Genomic DNA, 15,798 nt, shown 5'->3' with positions numbered 1-15,798 from the left:
TTAGTACTGCAATAATAAACCTAAAATATATACATTTGGAATTAATAAAAGATTTATTTGAATCCAGCTGAATGAATCCGTGACCTTGGTTTTGTCCCCCTGAGACTGTGGAGGAGATTGAGGGAGCCCTAGGAGGAGATCTTTACCCCAGCCTGGCGGAGGAGCGCATTCACTGGGAGAGGGAGCTGAAGGCCCTGAGGGATGAAAAGGAGAGCCTGATCGCCGTGCTGTGCAGCAAGGAAGACGACCTGAACCGCACCAAGGCGACCGTCAGTGCTGTTCGCGAGGAGCGAGACCGTTTAAGGAGGCGGGTGAGGAGATTCAGCAGAGCATTAGTTGCCTTAACGCTCTGCTGTTGGTATCGTTGAGATGTTCAGTGTGGGAACAACCTACAGTCAATAAGCTTGGCTTAAGACATAAGCGGAACAGTTATAAAAGGCGTTGCATGAATCAGTCTAATGTAATCTAATGGATTAATCTGCCAGTGACAGATATTTTTGAAGGATATGTCTCTCTCTTCGACTAAGAGTCTCTGAATCAACGAGTCAGGTGGTTTGAGGTGTTGTATGATGTTGCAGGTTCGGGAGCTGCAGTCCCGTCTACAGAGTGTCCAGCTGACAGGTTCCTCCAGTCCCGGGAGGCTTACCCAGACCAGTCGGCCCATTAACCCCAGTACGGGTGAGCTCAGCACCAGCAGCAGCAGCAATGATATCCCTGTGGCCAAGGTGAGCGCCAGATGGGTGTGTCATGCTTGGGAGTGAATGTGGTGCATTAGGGTGGACACCAGCTCACGTAAACACAACCAGCCAAAGCTTGTCTTGCTGCTTGGGATTGAAAGTGCTTCAATATACATTGTACACCAGCTCCAATACAAAAAACATATTATTATTATTGTAGTTTACTTTTTTTTTGTGAGCATTGCTGCCTCGTACCTCAGTGTAGGGGTTAAAATCCCCTTTCTTCCATGGGCTTCCTGAGACAGGCTCCAGGCTGTGCTACGGAGGAGGGATGCATGGGTGGATTTGGATAAGAAACTGAGATTGGTGTTTTGGCCACTTTTCCACAGGTAGCAGAACGGGTCAAATTGTCCAAAACCAGGTCCGAATCGTTATCCATAGAGAGGCCTGTTCTGGGCTCAGAGATCAGCAGCATTGGGGTGAGTGGCGACTCTGACATGATCACAGGGCTGAAAGAAGCATGGGGGGGGACCTTGGGCTTTACCTCTGGTTCTGGTCAGGCTGCAACTACTGCAATCGAGCCCATACTTATAACCGAAAGGGTGACAGAGCAATGGGCATGAATCTGTCCTGTTTTTAGAACCAGAAAGATCCTGTCAACACCTTTCATAGCACATAATATATTTGTAAAACAATCATTCTTTCAGTTCATCAGTACATGTTCACCAATGTGCCAAAACTCATCGGTATCTATATGTACCACCCAGGTGTCCAGCAACATAGCAGAGCACTTGGCTCACTCGTTACAAGACTGTTCGAATATCCAGGAGATCTTCCAGACCCTTTATTCGCACGGCTCTGCCATCTCGGAGAGCAAGATCCGCGAGTTTGAGGTGGAGACCGAGCGGCTGAATAGGTGAGTCTGCAGCACATTACTGAATTGCATGAATGAGTATTTTTTTTAATGGTTCAGTTTCGTTTCACTGCCTTGTGTGTGTGTGTGTGTGTGTGTGTGTGTGTGTGTGTGTGTGTGTGTGTGTGTGTGTGTGTGTGTGAGAGTGAAATGAGTGCCATGTTTTCACGGTTGATTCCTGGCTCATGCCCTGTGTTTTCTGGGATGACCTACAGAACCAGACCTTGCTTTGGCCCAGAACCTGTAGAAAATGGGGAAATGAATAAATATGTAGGCTATATACTATTTTTATTGCAAAAAAATCCAAAAACACATTTATAAATTGCACATTTATAAACATGTAATAACTTAATACCTCCCTGTTGTTATAATTGTCAAGAATCACAGTATGTTCAGTTTATTCTCATTAATGATTTAGTGATTAAGTGGATTTTTCATGGTAATTTAAGATATCTAGTTCTTTTTTTTTTTTTTGATAAATCAATGTGTGACTTTTTTTTTTTTTATTGTATTTCCAGTCGAATCGAGCATTTAAAATCCCAGAATGACTTGCTGACAATCACGCTGGAGGAGTGTAAGAGCAATGCTGAGCGGATGAGTATGCTGGTGGGGAAGTATGAGTCCAACGCAACAGCCCTGAGGCTAGCTTTGCAGTACAGGTCAGTCTGAAACCCATATACAGTACTTTACAGTTTATATCAGCCACCCGATGGGGTATTTCCACTGTGGAAGTATCCATGCTTTTCAAGCAATGGAATATTGTTTACAGGTATTTATTGAAACAGCCTTCCGTATTGCAGAACCTCCCTGGTTAGTTTTCTCACGCTGGTGTTAGAAACCAGTTGTCATTTCTGCTTACCTGAGCATGAATATCTATTTTGTGTCCTCTACTGTAAACAGTGCAGATCTCCCGCCGGTCCCCTCCCTCCCTGTCTCTCTGAATCTCAATGTCAGGGAGAATGGGACTATGAAATTACTCGCCCCACAAAATGGCTAAATGGCAACAGGTTTTGCTATTTGTGAAAAATTTTGAAAATTTGTGAATGTATGATATTTCTGTGTTTTCAAATTGTTTAGTGCCTGAGTCATTCCGTATCAAAACACCCAGTTTGACAAAAAATTTCCAGGTCACCCTCTCAGACTCCCCTGAAATAATTTACAGGTGCTCCTATACCAAACTTATGGAGAAATCCCAGATATTTGGTCTGTCTCTTTAATAATTTGACACTACATCCTTTTGAGATTTTAATTAGTTTTATGCATTTCGTTGAGTCTGTATTTCAGTCCAATCTCCAACATTCGTAGCTCTTTTGATATGGCATCTACAGCTTCGAAAATTTGTGACTAGACCTAACTTTGCCCATAGAATTAAAAAATGTAGATCAGGTGTATCTTAAATTCTTCTCCTACCAAGCTCTGAAAATGGCAGAAAATTCAAAAGCTGTGTGTGTAAATGATGTTTACATTACATTGTGTGTTCCCCACAGTGTAATAAAAACCTGTTTTTTGACATTGGTGGTGGGGGGGGGGCATTTTTCAGGTTCCCACAAAGATCTGTGAATGAAATCAAAAAGGAAAAATGCCAAAAGTCTTGTATTATGTTTGGTTACTTATGGTTAAGGTTAGGGCTGGGTGGGGGTTAAGGGTGTCATATTGGGATTGGAGTTTTCCCCATAGAAATGGAGAGTCCCCACAAAGATATAATTACAAACGTGTGTGTGTGTGTGTGTGTGTTCTTGTGGTCTGAGGGAAATGTCCTGTTCTTTTGCAGTGAGCAGTGTATAGAGGCCTATGAGCTGCTTCTCGCCCTGGCAGAGAGTGAGCAGAGTGTTGTTCTAGGCCAGTTCAGAGCGGCTGGTGTAAGCACTGCTGGTGAGTCACAGTGACTCGTATCTTCACCTGTGTTGTACATGCTTTGCACATGGCCTGGCTTATATCCGCTTTGCTTTTTATCGAATGCGCCAAACTATATTGCCAAAATATCAGGTGTGTTCTTTCAGACGTTAACTGTTTTTTAAATTTTATTTAAAGCAGTATTATGTCACTAGAAAGCTTTTGTGAGAGCTGAATGGCCCACTGACCAGAAACATCTCATTATCTTTTTTGGTGTCAGATGTTAATTTTAATCATACATTATCATACAGATATTCACATTGATACATTTTAAGAACATGTTTTTTCTTTTTACTCATAAATAACATCAGTTCTACTGGTGTTCGTGTTGCACCCTGTGAATGTGGCCTCACCTCCCTGTTCCACTTTCTACCTCCCAGTAGACCCTTCCAGCGAGGAGAGCATCACCCAGATTTTGAAACGGGCTCATGACAGCCGGCGGACAGCGGAGAACGCTGCCAAAGATCTGCTGGCCAGGCTGGATGGGAGCTGTCTGGGCACCTTCGCTGTGTCCGGGTGCAGCATGCAGCCTTGGGAAAGTCTGTCCTCCAACAGCCATACCAGGTCAGCAGATCTACACCAGCATGTCGGAATGCTCAGGCCTTCTGCTTATTTTAGCCTACTTGCTAGGTGCAGTAATAATTCTTTTTCCATTCGTAATGTAATAAAAGCCGATGATATAATAACTTAACGATAACGTAGTAAAATTTCTGAATCAAAAATGTATTACATTTATTGAATTTTATTACATTAAGAATGAAAGTTAATGGTAGTCAGTACATTACTGGCTACTACAACTAAGGAAAACTGGATTTGTCTTGGCTAGCTATTATTTTACTCTGTAACTGAGTAACTACCTCAGAAGCAAAATTTGCATTTTACACAATGATGCGAGTCGTCAAACTGATAAAAAAAAAAAAGAATAAATCGATATGTTATGGTAATGAGTTTGTGACTCATGCTACGTTGGCACCAACTTACGTATTCTATGTGCATTTACGCCGATATGACAAGAAATTATCATGCATTTTAACCGTTAGATGCTAATTCATACTTCATTTGTGGTATAGAGGTTAAAATGCACGATAATTTTTTGTCATCTACGCAAATGCACATAAACTACGTACGCATTCACACTGTTATAGCAATCGATTGCCGCACATATCGCTTTTAAAAGTAATTGCGTACTTGCATACCAGTTATGTCAATCCCTGACTATATTGGCATATAAAACTTAAACGATAAGAAAATGAAACTTAGTTAATTATATCAAGCAATTATCATATCACAGAAATTAACATAGTTCCAAGCAGCCACTTGGTACTGTCACAGCCGTGTTAGACGCCAGCAATTAGGGACCCCACCCCTGGTCCCCTGTGATAAAATATGCCAAGGAGGGCAATCAGGAAGTACAAAAATATGGGACAAATCGCATCCTGTATTTGTTCAGAACACAGTATTTCATTTTTCAATATGGGATGATCTTGTAAAATATGGGACAGGTAACAACTCTAACACGTCAAACCCATTCCCTGAAATGTGCAGTGAGGCAGTCAGAGTGCTCTGGAGTTATGCCCTACAGCATTATTACCAAGATCCCCTGGCACTTAAACTCTTTCTCTAAGGGCAGACTCGGGGGTCATGGTTGGTTAAGACCAAAATCACATCATCATCTGCAAACAGCTCCCCTTACTGGATGGCCTTCCATCCATGCCTGATATTCTCTTCATGAGGATCACAAACTGCAGTGGAGGCTAGATGTGCTCTTCATGGAGGCCAACACCCACTCTAAATGGATTTGAAGATGCAGGTTCTTTCTATACAGCTTCTTTACTTCCTTGTCATTTGTTAACTATCGTTGTGATCTGTTTGTGTATGTTTGTATGTGTTCACCATATGCAGCACGACTAGTTCGACGGCCAGCAGCTGTGATACAGACTTTAGCAAGGAGGACGAGCAGCGCCTGAAAGATTATGTCCAGCAGTTGAAGAATGACCGGGCAGCAGTGAAGCTGACCATGCTGGAGCTGGAGAGTGTTCACATCGACCCCCTTAGCCATGACGTCAAGCCCCGTGGAGACTCACAAAGGCTGGACTTGGAGAATGCTGTGCTAATGCAAGAGCTTATGGCCATGAAGGTGAGATTTCTGCCTGAGGGAGCAGCTTGTGGCAGTGAAGGGAGATTTCCAGCATGACTGCACAGCACACATCGCTCTAGAATTAGCAGACTGGGAACTGTGGTCTATTAAGCCTGGAGTGTGGCAAATGAGTACAGTAGTAATGCAAGTGACCTACGTGATGTTTTCTAGTAACAATTGCTATCACTGTTAAATTTGTAATGTTTTTTTTTAAACTTGTATGAATACTGTTCTCAAACAGTATTGATTGATTCACTTGTTTGTGCAAGGAATATGTTGCAGTCTAATTCATTCATTTATACTGGAACTATGAGGCTGGCTAATACATTTGGGGGTATATTTGGAGGAATCAGAGATTTTGTAAAATCATTGTTGGGAAATTTAAGTTTGATCACATAGCTGCCACAGTATTTTTAATAATTCTATGCTTTATGTGTACATCAGGGGCAGTGTGTCCATACGGAAGTTTAAGTATAATCACTTGACGGTGTTTTTAATCTCATAGTTTTTTTGTTTTTTTTTACAAAAATACTTTTAATATTATAGTATGCACTTACACTAACACATTTTACATAACACTATTGTGTATATATTGTGTGGTTTTATTTGATTCCAGTTATTTTCAGTATTGTTTATATATTTTTGGCTTGCGTGGCATCTAAAAATACAGTATTACCTTTTAATTGTTCACAACCAACTCCCGAATAACCACAAATGTTAAATTAACCAGACTGTATATTTGTACATCAGAGGCCTTAGGAAAGTCTGGCTATGAGCATTTGACCGCGTTTGGCTGAGTGGCTGCAGCTTCCTTTATCACCAGGAGGAGATGGCAGAGCTGAAGGCCCAGCTGTATCTGCTGGAGAAGGAGAAGAAAGCCTTGGAACTGAAGCTGAGCACCAGAGAGGCCCAGGAGCAGGCTTATCTGGTGCACATTGAGCACCTGAAATCCGAGGTGGAGGAACATCAAGAGCAGAGGAAGAGGTCTCTCAGCTCCACAGGCAGCAGCTCTGTGGGAAAGGTAGGTTTGCCCATCCATGTACATTAGAAATATATATTTTATTGAATAACATTTTGCTTCTTATGTATGCATACTAAGACAGGAAAGGATTAATAGAGTGTATGACTTCTGGGTTCTGGATGTGAGATGAGTCAGTCACAGCTTGCTGGGAGATTTCTTCAGGTATTGCGTTGCCGTGAGCTTGTCACCTCAGGGCTGTCAGTGCTTTTCCCACTGGCATCTCTGCATCTGTGCAGTTCGTATGGTCTCCTTGTGTTTCCTCCCACAGTCCAAAACCTCACACATATAGGAAATCATCTCCGAGCTGCCCTTAGTGTGTTGTTGTACAGGTTGGACTGAAGTTGCATCCTATGCAGAGCTTTCCCTGCATTACACCAAATGCTTCCTAGGAAATATTTCTGACCATAACCGTACTGCGAATAAACATTTATGGTAAGTAAATAGATGATTTATGGGTTGTTGCATTTGAGCTTGTGCTTCGTCTTGGTTTTCCCCCAAGGACTGTGCAGAAGGCAGCTCTACCGCCGTGACTCCGACTGATCTAAGGACTCTTACTGATGGTGAACTGGCTGCTGAGCTCACCAGCACACTCCGACGGTGAGCGAGTCCTCTGCAGTAACAATCTGAGTTTGTCAGCATCAAAGCTCGTTGGAAAGGGCCTTGCGAGGGCTGATTTAGGGTGACTGTTTCCAGCAATCGCACATGGATGACTAACCTCGCCTAGGTGTGCATGTCTGGCTGCTTGTGCGGCTTCGATCTCATGTGCTGGTCTTCTCTGTGAATATCAGGGAGAAGAAGTTGAAGAGTCGAGTGCAAGAGCTGGTGGCAGCTTTAGAAAGACTTACTAAAAGCAGTGAGATCCGACACCAGCAGTCTGCCGAGTTTGTTAATGACCTGAAGAGAGCCAACAGGTAAGGAAGTTTAGAGTGGAACAAGATATTTGGCTATTGAATTACCCCGGATAAACCACATCCACATAACGTCAATTGTTGGGATTACTGTACGTCAGCCATAGATGTGTTTGTCTGCTCAGAATGCTCCTGAACAATACCATAAGTTTAATTTGTAAGGCCGGAGTAGGCCACTGGTTTAGGGAGGTGTGTGTGTGTCTCATGCTTGGGAATTACTTATTTTTGGTAGCAACCTGGTATCAGCTTATGAAAAAGCTAAGAAGAAACATCAAAACAAGTTGAAGAAGCTGGAGTCTCAGATGATGGCCATGGTGGAGCGTCACGAGACACAGGTGCGCATGCTGAAGCAGCGTATCGCCCTGCTGGAGGAGGAGAACTCGCGCCCTCACACCAACGAGACATCACTCTGAGGCGGGGGCCCTGTGCTGGTCGGCCATCAGACTGTGGCCCTCAGTGTGGGTGCTGGGGGTCCAATGTGGAATGCACTCCCTGCCTCCTCCAAAATACTCTGTGTGGGGGATCACACAACCAGAATGGAGACACACGTACAATGGACACCAAAACACATGTTATGACCAAATAAAGGCATAATGACCAAAAAAGGCATACATGTGGACACCTTCCAGCAGAATGCATGCATGCAAAATCCATATGCACTAGAAGGAGCAATGATGTCACACGTTTGAGATATTCTTATCCACATACCCAAAGTAAAAAATGCAGTATTGGAATCCATACTGTGAATTTCATGGCAATAGCAAAAGCAAATCCACTGTGGCTGTTGTAATGACTGGACATTATCTAATGAAGATAAACATTCTTGTCTATTTATGTAAGAGGTGATGCCTAAAATCACCGTTTACTCTTTTTATATACATGTGCATTCAAATTTTATATGATCGTATAGATAAAAGCAATCAGGCATACAGTGCTATGCTTTATGGCGAACACTGCAATGCAGGGCAATATCATTTAATACTGGTCAGGCATTATTTTGACCAAGTTTATTTTTTGTGACTATCAACTGAAATTAATCCTGAATTAAAAGGACAATGACCTTGTGACCTACATGATATTAAAATATCAATTCGCAATTTACATTGAATATCCATCCATCCACGCATCTTCAAACATCTTTTACTGGTGACAGTCATAATGACAGCGCATGTCGCAAGTCCATTCCAGACCTTTCCTTTGAAGCCCACAGGTTTTTTTCATTCTTAGAAGTTCCAAGCCATCTGGGAGATATTTCCCCTGCAGTAGGTTCTGGGTCTGCTCCACGGCCTCCACTCCTTGGGACATGTCCTCAAACAGGTGGCATCCTTGTGAGATGCCTGAACCTCCTCAGCTGAATCATCTGAATCAAAAAGAGCAGCATGTCTCCTTCCTATCATCTCTCTGAACTTCTCGCCATTACTGAGCGTGAGCTCTCAATGTTGTGGAAACCTTGTTTCTGTAACTGATTTTGTTCCTTCAGTAATTAACTAGTAGCTCCCCAGAAAACCCTGAGCCCTGCCTGACTGCACGGTCTCCCCTCCCCACTGTGGATCAGTAATGTCCCCGCAGCAGTGCAGCTACTGAGACCATGGGTCTGTCAGACTCATGTTCTCTTTCACTCTCGCTCATGAGCAAGATCTCACAATATTACTTCTCTTCACAGCCAGAGCAGATTCAACATTGCTTTGAATTCAAGTCTTCAGAAAAAAAACCTTTTGAAAAAGATTCTTCTTAGTTTGTATATACCTTTTCTCTTTGAAGAAATTTATAACCTTATGTTTGTATATATTTCGAATAGTCTTATTTTGACATATTAAATTGTATAAATGTGAAATGCTGCAATTCAGAAAACCTTGTAAATAAATCCAGTGTAAAGATTTGTGGGGAAGATGCCTTAAATCCCATTTATATGCTTTTACTTACATTTTTGAAATTCAGATTAATGTTTTTCCTCACCAAAGTAAAGAGACTAGGAATTTTGAGTGATTATTATGTTTATCATCCATAACTGGGGCAAACTGTCTTTTATTTGACAAAAGGGACACAAGACTGGCACTTGGCCTTAAGACATGCAAAGTGAAGTTTGTCGTTCCATCCATCTGCACGTTCAGCATATAGTGGAACGAGACAATGTTCCCTGATGCACCTTATACAGCATAGACTACAGGGCAGTTAAATGCAACAAAGTTCTTGGAACCAAGAAGAAAAAAAACACTCCGCCCTTGTGTGTTGATTCATCTGGTTTTTTGAGGATTCGTTTGCAAACTAGCATGATGTGACAGAACTGAAATTCAACTCGGTATGCAATATGGAAAGCGATTGAATTTTCTCCTGCCAATCCAGCTAACACTTCTCTTGCCCATTGTGAGATATATGTAGTTTGTTGCACCTGCATTTGCTATATAGTAATGTTGAATACATAATCATATATCCATGTTCTGCTGTACTTAATTAAATTTGTGTTATATGATGGATATCCTGTGGATCATCTTCAGTTTTTCAGTTTATGGAAAGTCTGCTGCTTTCCAACCATTTTTTTCCTCCAAATTATTACATCCAAATATTACTACGTGCTGCATTAGTAGTTTGATAGAATATTTTTGCTTCTTATACACACGTGAAAAGCGAACTGTTTTAAATACAACTAAAACAATGTTTAGAATTTTTTCCCTATTTTGTGAAGTTTTAAACAATAACAGGGAATATTGCTTGAGGCTATGCAATTAAGGCCATGTATCTCAAAGAAAATTCACAGTATCAGCTGTTTGCAAGCTAGACAGCACTTTTAAACACAACTGCATGTAGCTGTAAACATACTGTGTAAACATTTCAGGATTTATGTTTTTTATTACTATATTTCAGTCTCTCAATCTGTCGTTTTATCGAAATCAGAATTTTGCTTGAGCCAAAAAGTTTTATGTATAGGAATGTGTATTGTCTGTCTACCTTAACGCAATACAGCAGTCTATTAATGGTTTCATTTCACCAGATTAATCCTTGTAATTTTAATTATGTTCTTGGTTTTGCCTTTGGCAGTGGATCTGTATCAACAGTCCTTCAAATATGTGTTGTTTGGAAGGGCAGCTTTTGTGTTTCTCACCTAATTTGCACATATATTTATTAATTGACAATCTAAAGAACCGAATACAAATGGTAATGCATTAGATTAACTGCACATTCATAATACATTCATTATGCATTCATAGAACATTCAGTGCACCTTCATAATACATTCATAGAGCATTCGTAGGCGTCATGTAAGTTTACCTTAACATCCTAATGTACTGCTTTATTATACTTCAATAACAAACATTATATGATTATACAGTTTGTTGTTAATGTGTAAAAGCTGTTAAGGTATGTTAGGATGCTGCTTATAAATTTTATATGAATGCATTATGAAGGTGCGATTAATGTAAATTGTCACCAGTTGTTTATAGCATATGTGAATAAAACAACTGAAATGACCTATTTCTTGAAATTTGACAATTGCATATGCTGTACAAAGTTTGTGTGTGTATTGTGCTTTATAAAATAAATGGAAGTTCAGGCCTTACTAGAGGCAGTCCCCAAGTTACGAACAAGATACCTTCCCTAAGGTTAAGTCGAATTTGTAGGTAAATTAGAGAATAATACTACATTACATAACAATGATAATAATAATAACAATAACAATAATAATGTTGCAGCTTGGTGTCACCTGTAAATGTCTGTGTATCTCATGGAAAGCAAGATAAGCAAAGAGAGATTTTCCCCACTGGAATTAAAAAAGTATGACTAATAAAGGTAACTACATACGGTGCTGTGTTGTACCTCGAGCAGACAAACCGCTGAAACTGCACAATGTCTCCCTGAGCTTCACAAAGTAGTGTGTGCGTTTGTTGTTATGGGCTATTATATTTAATCCAAATGTTTAATAGAATAGACGGGCAGTCCATGAGCCAGACGTTCTTAACCAAGGGGCCGCCATGGGTACGACACTTTCTATTTACAATGTAAATGGACAGATACATTAAATAACAATTAATACATGCTAGTAGCACAGCTACTACTGTAGTACTACTGACCCCTCAAATCCAACACAGCCCCAAAAGCGTTTCTGTTGGGCAGTTGCAGCAACTTGGTGCTGCTCTGCCAGTTCATGCCCCCCTGCCCCCCCCATGACGCTCCTGGAGACACCATGTCTTCACTTGGCTCTTTCGGTACCTCCAGCTCTGGGGGGTGGACCAAACACCCAGCCGCTCGCAGATCTCGCCAAACGAATGTTCGTTTGTCTGTTATTGCTGTGCGGTACTTCTGTACCCAGAAGCGACAGAAGTCTTCAAAGCTTCCCAGCTGTGGTCACTGCATTCTGATAGGGAACTACATGTGCCTGTGGCCATTTGGTAAAATAATCCAGAGCCGCGATCATACGACAGTTCCTGACATCACTAAAGGGAAAGGGACGTGAGATGTCCACCTCAACCGTCTCCATTGCTGTCCACATCTGGTACAGTTGCAGCTGTGCTTGGGACTAATAGTTCAAACGCTACTAGGTGGTACAGACTAGCCAATAGAAGCTGTAATGATATGTTATTGAGTATTTATGTTTTTAATTGTCAATTATGTGATGAAGTGAGTGTGATTATATGTGTATATCGAGTGGAGTTACTTGGGAGACAGTACTTATCCATGTTAGTGTGTCGTTCACTCAAACAAATGTTTGCTCACACAAAGCAGGCGAGCATTTGAATTCATTTAAACCCATGATTAAAAATGGTACCAGGAGTATAAGTTTGTGCTGTCTGTATTTGGCGAAATGGATTCTGTAAAACCGCCCGATCATTCGACATTTGTGGGGAATGTGGACGACAATTGTTGTGGGTACAAGCAGCAGTTTTCGTCATACCTCACTACTCTTGGCTTGGACACAAAGTCGGACATGCAGAAGATTACAATCTCGCTAACTATAGCAGGTCCACAAGTGGTTGAAGTTTATAACACGTTGCAAGGAGCTGGTGAAGATAAGGACAAGTTTGATGACGTACTGCAGAAGTTTGATGCCCATTGTTTGCAGAAGAAGAAGGTTTCTGACAATTGAAGCTTAGAGAGAATGGCACCAAGTATTATATTTTTAATACAATTTTTGCCATTTGGAGTTATCTTCTCCTGAGATGTTTCACAGAACCACGGAACACATCGTTTTAGGTCTTGAAGGAGCTCATGTGTATGTTGACGACATCATCATCTGGGGATTTTCAGTCCAGGAGCATAATGACCGACTTATAAAAGTGTTACAAAATTTGGAAGAATGGACTCAAACTTAACAAGGATAAATGTCAGTTTGGTGTTCCAGAAAGTATTTTCCAAGGTGACAAGCTGTCAGCTGGAGGTCTTCAGCCGGACTAAGACAAAGTGAATTCCATTTTGAATATGGTGAGTCCAACCGACAAAGCTGGGGTGCTGCATATCATGGGGATGAGGAAATTCATTCCTAATATGTCGGCAAAAACATCCTGCCTAAGAGAGCTTTTGAATAGACATGGATAATCATGAGCAGGAGTGGCAAGAGCTGAAAACAGTTTTGACTACCTCACCTGTACTTGCATTTTTTGATCCAGACAAAAGGATCAAAACAGATACCTCCAAAGATGGGTTAGGTGCAGTGTTGCTTCAGGCTGAGGGTGATCACTGGAAACCTGTTGTGTTTGCATCCAGGACAATGACTGAATCGGAAAGCCGGTATGCTCGAATTGCAAAGGAGGGTTGGTCTAGAAAATTTACTTCCCATGTTTACTGTGGAGATAGATCATCATCCATTGCTTGCCATCATTAAGAAAAATCTGCATAAGATGTTGCAGAGAATACAATGCTTAATGATGAAGCTACAGAGGTATGACTTTAATTTGATTTATGCACCAGGAAAGCATCCGGCGTTTGCAGACACTATGTCTAGAGCACCGTGTCAGGATGGTGAAAGTTCTACTGAGGAGACGGTTGACTATACCCAAGCTGTAACAACGTTAACATAGCTCTGCCAAAAAAAGACTGACCAAAATGAAAAAACGTCACCACTACCTGATTGTGTGATGGGCTAGATGCATGATGCATGATGGTGAACAATTTACTGTCACTGTTGCAATGTGGGCTTCCCCACTGAAAACCCACATGGGGCCGCAATGGGTTGTGTGCACGACAGAGGCTAATTCACATCCCCATGTGGGATTAGTGTGGGTTGGCTTTGCCCACAATGGCGGATAGTAAATCCACCCCTGCCCATGCAATGCCCACACAGGCATGTTTGGTGGGTAAATGTTATCATCATTTTGGCTAATTTATTTTGGACTAATTATGTGTCAATGTATAGCCTACTTACAATTGATTATTTATTTACGTATTACATTCTTTTGCAATTTGTATACGTATAGTTACTAGCCTTGATCGCCTTTGTAATTCTATTCACTAATTTAAATGACTACACATAGTAAATGACTACGCACCTGTCCTTTCAATACACATAGGTCTTAACAGATGTGGCACTTTTTGTAAGCTATGGTTATTTCTAGGGTTATAACGTCTGAGGGCCAGAATCAGCCGCGTTCCTCCATTTGAAAGACAAAGGACACTCTATTGAGGACATTAACATCCAGATACTGGATAGAGAAGACAAGTGGTTTGAGAGAGTGGTGAAGGAAGCCTTGCATGTGCAAATCAACAACCCCTCACTCAACAGAGGTGGAGGCCTTAGGCTGTCATCCATTTATCTTGCGCCCCTCTCATCCTTTCCGAGGAAAATCAGACCCAATTCACACCTCTACCAGATGGACCACCTTTAAGGATCCACTTTATGGGGGTAGGAGGAAGTGCTGAAGGTGTGACTGTTACATCTGCCCACAACTTTCCCTCCCTTTTTGTTTCACTCAACGAGCCAGCCTACTCAGGGTAGGTGTGAAGTGAAACAAGCTAGGAGGATACATTTCTGAACACTTACAAACTTCCTCAGACTGAAGAAGCTGCTTGGATGAGCAGTGAAATGTTTCTACCTTACAAGAGAGAAGTCCAGCTGCCATGACTCAACCACCAGACAGATTCACCTGGATGACTGAGAATCTTCACAGACAGTCGGACATTAGTCTAATCTTTGGCTAATTACAATATATAGCTTCAGTCAGTTCGGTAGATTTGTACCAAAATACAGGTAGGCCTACTACATTACACGCATCATTTACAGTAATGAAAAAGCGTCAAACCAAGAACACTTTACTGACAAGTAATTATTAATATTCGTGGACGTATCTTCTCCAGAGTAAATAACAGACGAAGCGGGAAAAAGGCCCGACAGAAGGCCCTTCCAGGCGCACAAATGCAGTACTTGGCTCTTCCCCAAGGGGTCGTAAATGGTCTCTACGGTTTAGAAATTAAATAACGATCCGTCAACCCGAACGCGTGTTATCGATTCAAACAAGTACAGAGGGAAATCTTACTAAAAACCCTTAAACCAGAGCACAAGAGATGTATGGAGTTATTTTGACAAGAAATCAGTTAACTAGAGCATACATCCCATAAAATCAGTAACCTGTAGAAGAAACTAAATTAATTCGGAATTTATTAAATGAGCAAGTATATATACGGACCTTCTTCGTTTTGAAGCTTACGCTACGATACTTCTCCACCCAAGGAGAAATATAATTTTAAAATGTAGCTTAAGTTTGCCAATATCACCAGTGAACAAAAGCTTTGTGACAAATGTATTTGTAAATTCAGTTACGTATTTTATTTTAATTATTACAATGGCAATGATCTATACATTAGGTATATAGTAATATTGAACTAATTTATGCAATTTCACGAGTTATACTTTAAAAAAAATATTGTTTTCTATTACAAATGATTTTGCAGGTGTGGAACAACTATAAAATATAATAAAATAGAGAAATCTAGCCTTGCATTAATTTTCTGAATGTACATGCTGACTCTTGGTAATAATATTTTAAGCATGCTTTTCAGCTCTGCAACCTCTGTGATATGGTTCCCTACTCCAAATTCCGAATTTTTTTAAATAAAATCTTATAAATGCCCCAATGCCCCTTTTACGATGGTTTATAATTAAAAATCATCAGGCCATTTAAAAAGGAAAACCTGCATGTTAACACATATGAGCTGCACTTTATTTTATAAATCAGCGTGTTTGACTATTGTGGCACGAATAAAATGGGCGAGTTTAAATAAGTTTTATCATTTAAACCGTTTTAAGATCCACTTCCTGTTCT

The 15,798-nt window shown here is 41.0% G+C and overlaps 1 protein-coding gene across 5 annotated transcripts in view; it reads left to right on the top strand.

The window, feature by feature from the left end:
- Positions 1–11,038, top strand: part of mcc (MCC regulator of WNT signaling pathway) — a 30,416-nt gene extending 19,378 nt beyond the window's left edge. For 4 of the 5 annotated variants that reach the window (XM_049020794.1, XM_049020799.1, XM_049020797.1 and 1 more), the window contains 12 exons: positions 105–311; positions 579–725; positions 1,067–1,156; positions 1,445–1,593; positions 2,109–2,249; positions 3,362–3,462; positions 3,864–4,047; positions 5,386–5,620; positions 6,444–6,641; positions 7,141–7,238; positions 7,430–7,552; positions 7,782–11,038. In XM_049020794.1, the coding sequence (XP_048876751.1) occupies positions 105–311; positions 579–725; positions 1,067–1,156; positions 1,445–1,593; positions 2,109–2,249; positions 3,362–3,462; positions 3,864–4,047; positions 5,386–5,620; positions 6,444–6,641; positions 7,141–7,238; positions 7,430–7,552; positions 7,782–7,962 (1,854 nt within the window). In that variant the 3' untranslated portion in view covers positions 7,963–11,038. The remainder of the gene's footprint in view (positions 1–104; positions 312–578; positions 726–1,066; positions 1,157–1,444; positions 1,594–2,108; positions 2,250–3,361; positions 3,463–3,863; positions 4,048–5,385; positions 5,621–6,443; positions 6,642–7,140; positions 7,239–7,429; positions 7,553–7,781) is intronic. The other variant, XM_049020795.1, reaches the window with a different exon arrangement.
- Positions 11,039–15,798: the final 4,760 nt, after the last annotated feature.

The sequence above is a fragment of the Brienomyrus brachyistius genome, chromosome 7, assembly GCF_023856365.1.
Source record: "Brienomyrus brachyistius isolate T26 chromosome 7, BBRACH_0.4, whole genome shotgun sequence".
Lineage (NCBI taxonomy): Eukaryota > Metazoa > Chordata > Actinopteri > Osteoglossiformes > Mormyridae > Brienomyrus > Brienomyrus brachyistius.
The sequence above is the reverse complement of the archived record's forward strand: the minus strand, read 5'-3'. Positions and strand labels throughout refer to the sequence as shown.